General features: G+C 45.9%; 1 protein-coding gene across 2 annotated transcripts in view; it reads right to left on the reverse strand.

Annotated features, from left to right (window-relative positions):
* CC2D2A (coiled-coil and C2 domain containing 2A) overlaps positions 1 to 12,653 on the reverse strand; it is a 132,345-nt gene that overhangs the window by 50,081 nt on the left and 69,611 nt on the right. For both annotated transcript variants that reach the window (XM_075544514.1, XM_075544515.1), the window contains 3 exons: positions 7,973 to 8,129; positions 4,582 to 4,729; positions 1,780 to 1,918 (listed from right to left, as the gene is read on the reverse strand). In XM_075544514.1, the coding sequence (XP_075400629.1) occupies positions 1,780 to 1,918; positions 4,582 to 4,729; positions 7,973 to 8,129 (444 nt within the window). The remainder of the gene's footprint in view (positions 1 to 1,779; positions 1,919 to 4,581; positions 4,730 to 7,972; positions 8,130 to 12,653) is intronic.

Genomic DNA, 12,653 nt, shown 5'->3' on the forward strand with positions numbered 1-12,653 from the left:
GCCCTGGTGGTGCAGTGGATTGAGTGCTGGGTTGCTCACTGAAATATTCACACTTTCCAGACACACCAATAAAGAAATGAGGCAGCCTGATTCCATCAAGATATATAGTTCGCAGACACCCTGAGGAGAAGCTCTACGCAATATTTTTTCTTTTTGACATCACGGCAGTAGGTTGGAATTGGGGGTTTTATAAAGGTCAGAGTAACAACATCAACAATAATCAAAACTCTCACAGCTGATGAGTCGACTCAGACTCACCCCAACCCTACAGGACAGGGTCGAACTGCCCCTGTGGATTTCCAAGCTTGTACATCTTGATGGGAGCAGAAAAATCCATCTTTGACTCTTGGAGCAGCTGGTGGTTTCAAAACGACTGACCTTGTGATTAGCAGCCCAATGCCTAACTCCACCACCAGGAGTTCTGTAGTTACAATAATAAGTCAGACTCATTGAAGATAAGGGTGCTGCAGCAAAGTGTGGGCAGATGGTGCCTGGCTGCCCATTGGAATCGTGTCTGGGGTCTTAAAGGCTTATATTCAAGCAAACACCCGTCTAGGTCAGGCGTCAGCTAAGACAAAAATCCAAATATCATGAAGGGAAAAGTATCAGAGCTTAATTTGTGAACACCCAATTAGTAGAAGGCTACGGAGGGCAGTTGGAACCGCAAACCCACCTGCAGAGTATCTCGTCAGAATAAGCCTCTGGCAGGTCCCCTCTGGCCACAGGAGAGGGACTCAAAGAGTTTTACTATCAGACATAGATTACTGTAAACTTGCTTATGGTGGATCAAACTACCAAATAAGATGATACTTGATCAGTTGACCTCCCTCTTGACCCAACCTGAATTTGTTCTAGGCTAAAATATTTCTCTCTGTTCCGTGACAGATATTTCTTTAAAAATATTCCTGGTGGTCTTTTCTTTCTCTTTATAGTATTATTATTTTTCTTATTTGCATTTCATTTTATTTCTGTCTTTTATTTTTTCTGTTGAGTTTCTCAGTTTATGAAGCACAGACAAGTGGACGCACAGAGACAGTGACTGATGCAATGGTTGATAAGGATGGGGGTGGACAGAGGGGAACTGGAGGGCAAACAATGAAGGCAGGAGAAGGGAGCAGACACTAGGACTGATTTAACTATGGGAGTGTGAGATAGGTGAATTTTTTATCAAGAAAACTACTTTAAAAAAAAAGAAATAAACAAAACTTGGCCAATGGCTACCATGGGTGAAGGAGGGAGTTTTTTCTTAGGGGGAATTGCTCTGATGTTCGTGGTGGTGGAATAATTGGGAAAAGGATATCGATAATGGTTGCAGAACACAGAGTGTAATCAATGACACTGAATTGTGCAGGTAGAAGTTGTTGAATTGCAGAACGTTTTGTTGTGTCTGTTGTTGCCACGATTAAAAAAATGACTACATTAGTCACAATGAGGACCAGGAAGAAGAAACTCTTCTAAGATTGATTGTGGTATTGATTGTGTAACTCCTCTGGAAATGATTGAACTATTGAATTGTATGATATGTGAAGGGTCAATAAAACTGTTAAACAAACAAAGAGTTAACATTGCTTGCATATCTACTGAGGCCCTGGCTAAGTCTCTCTTTGTCTCCTTCATTTGCTTCCAACAGCACAAGGAGGACAGCAGTGAGGTTCAGAGGCAGGGAGCACTTGCCCTGGCTACACAGCCAGGTAAGTGGCAGGTACCTGAAAGATGCAGGAGAGAGGGAGTCACCCCCAGTCTAGAAATAGAGTGTGCACCGGAAGCACGCCACCTTACCGAGATCAACTGCATCAATGGGGCATTATTGGGGTCGTTCGGGTCGAGCTTGGACTCGGCCGCCCACTTGGCCAGCTTCTTCATGTCTGTCAGTCCTGATGTGCCAATAGATGAGATGGCATCTGCTCTCTTCAACGCACTGAAAGACAAGTGATTCCGCAAGGCTGACTTCACCTCAGAGCACCGTGAGAGAGATCCACCCTATTGAGTGTGTGGGGGCTGTTACGTTCTGAGAGTAAAATCACCTTTACCTGGTGATTGCTATAAAGAAATGAAGGAAGCACGTATGTCAACCAAGCTCAGGGCAGCAGCTGTCCAGAAATCAAATGACGCATGGCATTGGGCGACTCGGCCGCCGGAGACCTCTTTAACGTGTTCAAAAGCAAACACGTCCCTTTGAGGACTAAGGCGGGCCTGCCCCAAGCCGCGGTCTTTCCCATCACCCCCTCTGCAGGAGAACGTTGAGGACCAAATGGGAATTGATGCCTTTGAGTGATGGTGTTGGTAGAGAATATTGCACAGAACACAAACTGCCCAAAGAACAAACAAATCTATGATGGAAGAAGTGAGGCCAGGGTGTTTAGAAGCGAGGGTCAGAAGCGAGACTGCATCTCATGCACTTTGGATATGTTATCGGGAGGGGTCAGTCCTGAGCAGACATCATACTTAGTAAAGTGGAGGGGCAGGGACCAGAGAAAGACGCTCAGCGAGACTGACTGACACAGTGGCTACAACAAGGGCCTCAATTATCACATCAACAGGGAGGATGGCGGGGTGGGGGTGGGGGGTGCACGCAGTGTTTTGTTCTGTTGTGTACAGGGTATCTATGAGTCAGGCTTGACTTAATGGCATTTAACGACGACAACAACAACAACGTGGAAGGAAGGTCATGTGGTCCATCACTGTGCCCTGGTGGCATAGTGGTTATGAGTTGAGCTGCCAACAGCCTGGTCAGTGGTTCGAAACCACCACCCGCTCCGTGGAAGAAAGATGGGGCTTTCTACCCCCATAAAGAGTTTTTTAGTGAGTCAAAATCGACTCGATGGCACCTAACAAGGACAGACACAACAATGCAAGGCAGGCACATGGGGTCCATCTCGAGAGCTCTGCCAATGGACACAAAGGTTCCAGGAGTCCCCGGAGGAGTGGGCTGGCCATCTGGTAGAGAAAGGCCCTGAGCTGCTTCCTGAGCTCAGCAGCTGCAGGCCACTTGTAGCTAAGGCGAAAATCAGAGAAACATAAACACTTCTAAACAACAAGCACTGGCCTTGAACGAGACGAGTTCCAGGCTGCCAGCCGTGTCAGCACGGCGGCCTTGGGTTGTGAGAATGGCCCATCCTGGCTGATGACTCACACTGCGCCCCACCCCCTCGTCTAAGGGCTGGGCCTGCAACCCTCCAGAAGGCTTTCAGCACACGTTTCAAGTGAAATGAAGGCCACGTGTAAGCACAAAGCCACGTGCTGGCGCCGTTGGACACAGGCTGTGCAGCTCAGCACAGGGGTCACTGCAGGCTGGGGGCACAGGGGTGGAGCAGGCAGAAGGGGCGCACAAGAAACCCAACATCTGCTTTCCACTGGTTGGAAATTAGGGTCCGTGACTTGAAACGTGTGCTGGGTGATCAGGAGACCTGATCTTAGAGAGGGGCTGACTGGGGCGTAAAGGCAAAATGATGTGAACACATGGGTCACAGAACCGAATCAGGCCACCTGATCCGGGTCCAGACTGTCTGCACTGGCCTCAGCCACAGACACAGGGTGTGGGGCAGCCCAGGGTAAGGTGTGCAGGCCTAGCACGCCTGCTTCTGTCCCGAGCTACAGGAAAGAGGCCGGGGAGGGAGTTGCACGCAGCTCTCAGTAACCAGCGGCCAGCAAATTGATTCTGACCCCTGACGCCCCCTTCTGTGCAAGAGCAGAACTGCGTGCTGTGTGGTTTCCAACGGCTGCCTCTTCAAAGCAGGTGGTCAGGCCTTTGGCAAGGATTCGAATCACCAGTCTTCTGGTGAGCAGCTGAGCGCGTGAGCTAGGAGCAGCACCCAGGAAGCCTCTCTCTCTCTCCTTAGCAACACATCTTTAATGAGGGTGACATTGACAAAGGAGGGCGCTATCACTGACTGACTCATTGCGATGTCCCGTGGGTTTCCGAGACGGCAACTGTTTGCGGGAGGAGAGAGCCCACAAGGGGGCTTCAACTAGTTCACGGGAACATAAATGGAATGAAAACATCATGGAGTATTTCCGTGAACTTTTTGAAGTCACCCCTCTGCCCTGCCCCCCACCTATCACTAAATGCTGTGCACTTCCCCTGGATATAGAGCGGGCAAATGAAAACTTCATAGAAATGAATAATAATATAATATAATATAATACTTCCTCGAGTGAGCAGGAAGAGTCTAGGAGCCAAAGTGCTTTTCAGAACGCCTGGCCTGGGATGGCCCGACCATTGTTAGGTAATGGATATTGAAGCATTCACTTTGGGAACCATGGAGAGCTCTGGGACGCTTTGCAATTGCCTTGGGACATGGTAAGCGTTTATACCGCAGCCCTGGCGATGGAGTGGTCACACGGGCTGCTAACTGGCAAGGGGAGCGGTTGAAACCACCAGCCACCGTGAGGGAGTCCGATGGGGCTCTCTACTCCCATGAAGCATTACAGCCTTAGAAACCCCCAGGGCCAGTTCTACCCCATCCCACAGGGTGGCTACGAGTCTGCATTGACTCCAGGGAAGTGAGGTTGCTTTTCTGGTTTGGGGCACCTTTAAAACACGCATGAGCATTGCCCGTTAATTTACCAGCTGCCTCTTACCTCCGAACCCCGATGTTCTGCTGTGACAGTGGGGGGATTAAAGGGATGCCGTTTTCTCCAAGAGCCCAGGCCACACAGTTGGATACTTTCCCTGAGGTCATGAGGGTCAGTTGGTTACCGCCGTCAGCTTCGAAGGAGATAGGCACTCCTATGGAGACACCAGCGGAAAGAGGATGCTGTTGAGGAGGAAGCAGGAAGCAGGAAGCAGATAGCGGTTGAATGTAACGGGCTGTGGGTGGGGTGGGGAATCCGGAAAGCTTACTCCAAGCCAATATCTTGGAACTTCTTCAGTAACGGTGCTCAGATCGAGCCACCCTGCTCGGTCTCTAGCAGCAGATCATCAAAGTCACTCAGGAGTTGGACTATCTGTGTGCATGGCATGGCTTTGCCGCTGAGGCTTACGTGGCAATATAATGATGAACTCAGCAGCTGGCAAGAGTTGGAGAAGTTATCCAACTTTGCTGAGTCTTAGTTTCTTTAAGTGTGCCATTGGGGGTAAAAACAGCACCCTCTTTAAGGATCGTTGGGAAGCCTCACTCATTCATTCCATCATCCATTTGCCAAATACTTGTTTGGGCTCCTAGTCTGGGTCAGAGACCATTGTTGGCACTGGAGAGCGTGTCAAGAAAAGAAACAAGACTGGTAGGAACCCCTTTTCTTGTGGAGCTTCTAGCCAAGTGGTGATCAAGAAGAGAAATAGAAGTGGACAGAATGTTAGCAAGAGGGATGCACATTAAGGAGACACACAAATTCGGGGTTGCGTGTGAGAGATGAGTAACCAGGCTGGTTCATCTTTAGCAATCAGAGAACCAAGGGTCAAATACTTACTAAGTAGCTAAGACACCAGTTGACAGCACGGATGACAATGGGTCGAGCTCAGGCCCCTGTGTATGGAATGTGAGAACTGGCTGGATTAAGAAAGGGGGACCAGAGATGAAAGCTGCTCTGGAGGGGAGCAGTTCACATGGGATCAGGTGTCTGTCTTAGTCCTCTCTCTAGAGGCCATCTGGGGCTGGTTCCGAATCAGGGCTTTATACTGATCTGCCAGTTACCAGGAAGAACCCGTATGGTGCCTGGAATTTTGAAAACCTTTCTCAGAGAGGTAGAGAAACTTGTTTCTTAGGTGGATGGAGAGGGGCGAGCACAGAAGGGAAACAAGAGAAAACTTTTGAAGAAAGGCCTGAAGAAAGTGAGAGGGTGAGATATACAGATATCTTGGGGAAGAGCATTCTGGGCAGAAAGAACAGGGGCAAATGCCCTAATGTGTACTGCTCTTGGAACGAGGAATAGTCAGTTAAATAAGTTGATATCTGCATAGCACTGAGATGGTACCTGACAAATAATGAGGCTTAACAAATATTCCCTGTCAGAAAGCTTGAGTAAGCTCAGTAAAACCTCATTGATTTGGCCTCTACTGATTGGAAATTAATGATAAGAAATCTCTGGTCAGTCTGCTTAATCAACTAAGCCAGTGGTTCTCAATCGTCCTAATGCTGCAAGCCGTTAATACAGTTCCTCATGTTGTGGTGACCCCCAAGCATAAAATTATTTTTGCTGCTACTTCATAACTATAATTTTGCTACTGCTATGAATTGGCATGTAAATATCTGATATGCAGGATGTATTTTCATTGATACAAATTGAACATAATTAACGCATAGTGATTAATCACAAAACAATATGTAATTACATCTTGTGAAATATTTAGTTGTAATTACAAGTAAATGAAATTTTGTCTCGAAGCATGGTGTAGCATGGGTAATAGTCTTCACACCAGGTACTCACATGTGGTGTACACGCATGTGGGCGGACCCACCTGGAGATGGATAGAGGAGCGGTGTCTCGGTTCCTAAGACCATCAGAAATACTGTATGTGTTTTCCGATGGTCTTAGGCGACCCCTGTTAAAGGGTTGTTCAACCCCCAAAGGGGTTGCGACCCATATGTTGAGAACCGCTGAGCTAAGGGAACAAAGTACTCAGAAGCACTAAATACAGCAACATCCCGCTCTGGATCTCCAGTTCATCTTGTAAGCAGCAGGATTACACCACGACTGCACTCAGCATCTTTGTGCTTTTCCACACACTTCCCTTCGTGTGGAATATTTCATCTTCATCTTCAAGACGACGCTACAGGCCATTAGAGGAGCTGTGCAGGGCCCCATTGCATGAGTGAGGAAGATGAACGAGTCACGTGGCTACAGGACATCTAGGCTCACACAGCTGGTCAGTATCAGAGCTGGCACCCAACCTTGACCCCACATGTCCAAGTTCATGACGGGACTTTTGCCTTACAGAATTCTTGCAGCTAAAGTTCCTGGTATGCGCTCCTGTGAAAGTCACCAGACTCATGAAGAAATGCACCAGCATGAGCAAGAGGTGGCGGATCAGACAAAAACAACAACAAAACAGAATTTGGAAGGATCAGATATAAAATATATAATACATGTTGAACGTGTTTAAATAATACCTAAGCTTAAAAAAAATGGTGAGGATGCTCTCAGTCCTAAGCAGACCATTTGAAAAATGATCTATGGAAGTGAAATATAACAATTGAAATTGGAAACTCAAAATATTGGTTTCAGTGACTAGGCACAGCCAAAGAGAGAATTCATGACTTGGAAAATAAATTTAAGGTCATTACTGTGGCAGTGAGAGAAAAAAGATAAGTATTTAAAAATAATAATAATTTATAAATTATCAAGGGTTCATGAGGCGGGGAACGGGGAGGGAGGGGGAGAAATGAGGAGCTGAAGTCAAGGGCTTAAGGGGAGAGCAAATGTTTGAGAATGATGAGGGCAATGAATGTATAAATGTACAAATGTGCTTTACATAATTGATGTATGTATGGGTTGTGATAAGAGTTGTGAGCCCCCAACAAAATGATTTAAAAAAAGAGAGATAAGTATTTTAAAGAAACATTAATAAACATGGAACGCAGACGGAGAAGTCCATCAGTTATCTAATTAGAATTATAGAAGGGGGTAACACAAAGAATATTATTTAGTAATCTTCCTATTGGTTATTTATTTTTTTAAACTTTCACTATTATAAATAACACTTCCATGTACACATTTAATGCACAGATCTCTGCCGTATTTTGAATTATTATCTTAGAAAAGAATCCTAGAAGTGGAGTTAAGGGCTTGATGAACGTTTTAAGGGGTTTTAATTCACATTGCCAAGCCATTTTATAATTAAATAGTTATATACATTTACCTGAGCACCGATCGTTTATAAAAGTGACTTTGCTAAAACTATATAGATATATTGTTCTCATTTGCCCTTCTGATGAAAGTCTTATTAACGTCTAAGAAGTGGGCAACAATAAAATAGACATGTTCAATTGTGACAGTCAAGGTGTGCTACATTGGAGATACTTGGCTTCCATACCACTTCCGACTCCCTCGTGGTCCAGTGTCACTTGCTGATCGCTGCTAAACTCAGCTTCTTCCAGGGGCGCCCTTCCCGTGACAACTGTGGTTTCAGGGATAGGCAGGAACACTTCGGCTAGCAAGGTGGGACCACTGTGTCCAACTGTCTCATAGACCTGAAACCAGAAACGACAAAATCAAGATGGCCATCCAGTGAGCTCTCGTTTCCTAACCACACGGCTTGTAGGAGCGCCGCTCACGGTTGCTGCCCAGAGGACCCATCTCAGCTGGGAGCATCTCAGGCTGGACCACATAGAGGAGGAAATGCGGTCTGGAATCCCTGGAGAGATGTACCAAACGGTCTACTTGAGTGCCCTGCTAAGTGGTAGACTAGAGTGCTTACAGGCATGGCGTTTCTCCTACTGCCTTTGAACTCGGAGCAGCTAACAAACCATCCATCTGAGGTCCCGGTTGTCGAGGGTCCCTATGGTCTCACCTGTTCCACTTGATGACAGTGCTGTCAGAAAGCAAATTGATCCAGGCAAACGAGGAAGCCCATTCTGCAGGTAGCTTGTGTCCACGATTCAAATGTGCTCTTTAGGGAATCTCGAAGTTTCTTCCTGAAGACCTTTTCCCTCTCAGACTTTCTCCTGAGATGAATTGGTTAGACTAGTTCAGGCGGCTCTAATCACAACCACTGACTGTAGTACGGCACACCATGAGGCTGAGGCCCACGGTTCGGGTACCCAGAGCACCAGTAGACTCCTCTGCTCCCCTGCATCATGTTCTTGGCTCGCCTCACCTTCAGGCTAGGAAGACAGCCAAGCAGCCTACGACCCTTTGGCGTCTTTCCTAGGTTTTCTTCCATCTCGCCATGAAATCTCCCTTATTTGATAAACACTTCTCTAAAAATGCTAATTTCACCTCTTTATTTCTGCTACTTTACATATATACATGCTTCTTCTTAGGCCATAGAGTCCCTGGTGATCAATATTTTCCGCTCAAGGTGGGATTCTTAAGATGTACACGACATTGCAGATCCTCTCCACCCAGCCTTGCTTACAGGGCTTGCGGTCTGGGTGCTTTTCCCAGAGGGCACCTGTGCTGAGGTCTCTTGCAGGGAAATGAACTCGTGATGAGCGAACATCCTGTGCCCTCATTTACCTGGTCTCTGTCAGCTCATATTGACAAGAGAGGTGGCTGAGACTGTAACTCTTTACCAGACTAGAAAGCCTCATCTTTCTCCTGCAGGGCTGCTAGTGGTTTTGAACACCCAACCTGGGAATTAACAGCCCAATGAGTAACACACTAAGGCACCAGGGCCTTAAATTTTTTTTAACTATTTAGTTAGTTAGTTTTAATTCGTTTTTGTAAAAAAGTTCATTGGCACACGGCATAGAATTGTATAGTTCAATTATATCAAGAAGAGTTGTACAATCATGGTCATAATCAACTTTAGAACAATTTTTCTTTCTTGTACTCATTGTTATTAGCTACCCATTTCTACACAACCTCCACTGCCATCCCCCCACCCCGAAACCATTAATCCACGGACTGTTTCTATAGATTGACCTATGCTGGATTTTTTTTTTTAAGTTCACAATGATCTTTTAATTTTTTTATTTTTTTACATTTTATTAGGGGCTCATACAACTCTTATCACAATCCATACATATACATACATCAATTGTATAAAGCACATCTGCACATTCCCTACCCCAATCACTCTCAAAGCATTTGCTCTCCACTTAAGCCCTTTGCATCAGGTCCTCTTTTTTTCCCCCCTCCCTCCCTGCTCGTCCCCACAATGATCTTTTAATTAAAAAAATTCAGATAACATCATGCATCATGGAGGCATTTCTTTCTTTTTTTTAACCTAGATACATTTTCTTTCTTTAAAAAATCATTTTCCCAGGGGCTTAAGTGGAGAGCAAATGTTTTGAGAATGATAGGGTAATGAATGTACAAATGTGATGGGGCCTCATACAACTCTTATCACAATCCAACCATCCATCCATTGGGTCAAGCACACTTGCACATTTGTTGCTACTGTCATTCTCAAAACCCTTGGTATCAGCTCCTCCTTTTCCTCCCTCCCTCCTCACCCCCATCAGGGCTCCTTCTGAACATTGGGTGGCACTGACATAAACAGATGCTCTGAAACAGAGTTTTCTTATGTTCCTACAATTGTAGTAATTTGTGAACCTTCCCTAACTCAAGACTAGCATTTCGAGGGATGCTTTCCAAAAAGCACAGCACCTAGAGACTGGAAACAACAATACCTTCTAAATTAACTTCATCTGGAACCTCCATTCCATCATTAACAAATGACACCATTACGCCATCGTGATATATGATTTCATCAGTTGTTAGGTCCCTATAGATAGCTTAAGAACTTAGCCAAGATTCCTGTAATCAGCAATTGAAAAAAACAAAATCAAACAGATTACGCTGCTACCCAGCTCTCGACACAGTGATAGCCTCAAAGGGCTCAGCAACGCACCGTGCAAAACCAGGCAGGGTTTTGTTCCGTGTGCACAGGGTCGCTAAGAATCAGAACTGATTGGACGGCACCCAACAAGCTCTGTGGGCCAAGCTAAACTGCCTTTGGGCATATTCTTTGAAGAATGATGGCGCTTGTGAGTCGGCACTGGACTGCTGATGGCAAGGTTGGTGGTTTAAGGCCACCGGCTGATCTTCGGGAGAAAGAGGAGGCTCTCTAGTCCTGTAAAAGTGTAAACCCGAAATAGAGCTCCTAGGAGCCAGAATGGAGCCAATGGCCATGGGTTTGCTTTTCATCTGATTTGAAAAGTTCACTTTGTAATGTCTCAGGCAACTACTCTTCTCTCTGAAATGTTGTCAGGAGAGACCAGTCCCTGGAGAGGAACATCGCGCTTGGGAAAATAAGGGGCATTAAAAGAAAGAGGAGACGTTTGACGAGATGGATGGACACGGTGGCTGTACTGCTAGGATCAAGTATGAACAATGGTGAGGACGGCGCAGGGCTGAGGGGTGTTTTGCTGTGATGTTCTTGGGGTGACCATGAGTTGGAACTGATTCCATGTCACCTAGCAACAGCTCCACTCTTCTTTTATTACTCTACCAGCCTCATTCGTTTGACTGTCATATCCCCAGCCAGCTCATGATTAAGGCGGTTAAACAGAAGGCAGTGCAGGACACTTCTGATTATTTTGCTTTATACTTGGAATGAACGTGGTGGTAGAAGAAGGCAGAAGCCCAAGGGATATTCTTCCAGAATTAGTCAGGACAATCGAGGCCCAGGGGTGAGCTTTACAAACCGCAGAGCAACTCTGTCCCACAGAGTTTTCATCGGTGGTAATTTTTATGCATGCGAATTCTGGTGCTGGCTGCTAACTGCAAGGTCTGAAGTTCAAAGCTTTCAGCCACTCCTTGGGAGAAAAATGAGGTTTTCCACTCCAGTAAAAGTTTACAATCTGTGAAACCCACAAAGGCAGTTCTACCCTCTGCCTATAGGGTAATCATGTGTCAGAATCAACTTGAATGCAGAGAGAGAGAGAGAGAGAGAGAGAGAGAGAGAGAGAGAGAGAGAGAGAGCGCATCTGTGTGCACTGGATTATGTACCCTATGGATTTTTACTGGAATTATAACCTCTAAACCTGTGGCTGTAATCTCATTTGGGATTCAGGTCTTTGTTGTTGCTGTTATGTTCACAAGGCCAGAACAGAGTATTGTGTTTTAATACTAAAGGCTTTTGAGGAGAAATCAGAAATGGGGTAAGACAGATTGTCAAAGAACCGAGGACCCTCGGATTACAAAAACAGAAACATTGATTTATCCCAGCTTTCCTCTGTTGGAACTTTCTGGATTCCAAAGTCTAGCTTCCCGAACTATGAGAAAAGGAATGTCTGTTTGTGAAAGCCCCACTCGTGTGGTCTTCCTGTTGCTGCAGCACTCAGAAACTAAGATAACCATCCTTTACTTTTAAGCAATACTGATTTTCCTGCTCTGACTCATATTGGCAAGTTTACATTTAGCTGCAAAATAAGTTTCTTTCCATTTTCAGAATCCATAGACATGGTTTTAAAGCTACACAAGGGGTTTTAGAAAATGATAAGAGTGACTGAACTAAGCCCAGGTCTAAACGTTCATGACAAGCCTTCTTCCTTGACCTGTGGCTACGTTATGACAAAGGAATTTGGGTTGAACTTTGATGTCCTGTGCTTTGTAACCACAGATCCGTCCCTAATCCAATACCCTTGTCTCTGCCCATCAGAAACGAATAGCTGAAGATGGGGTTGCCTTTGGCAAAATCCCAGTCTCAGGCAGTACCTAGAGTGCTTAGTGCCCAACTTTCCTTGGTCCCTGCCCAAGTTCTTGTCACCCCCACTCTCCTCCAACATTTTGCCTTCACTTCTCTTCCACCTTCAAAAGTCCCTACGGGTTTAGCTGTCTCACACCTCCCTTTACCAGTTTGAGAAAGATTTTGAATACGAAGTTCTAGACAGGGATGGTATTCACGGTGTTGAACACTATGACAGGCGAAGAATACAGTGCGGTGGGGGTAGGGGGGCCTTCAAAAGGTTCATAGAAAGACCTCCTTATTGTTCAGATTCTGCCGATCCAAGAACTTTTTGAAGACCCCATGGCAAAGGCACTGACCCCTCAGAACAAGGCAGTCACCATGGGAACAGGCCCCAAAGGCGTGAGCCTGGCGTGGC

The sequence above is a fragment of the Tenrec ecaudatus genome, chromosome 3, assembly GCF_050624435.1.
Source record: "Tenrec ecaudatus isolate mTenEca1 chromosome 3, mTenEca1.hap1, whole genome shotgun sequence".
NCBI lineage: Eukaryota > Metazoa > Chordata > Mammalia > Afrosoricida > Tenrecidae > Tenrec > Tenrec ecaudatus.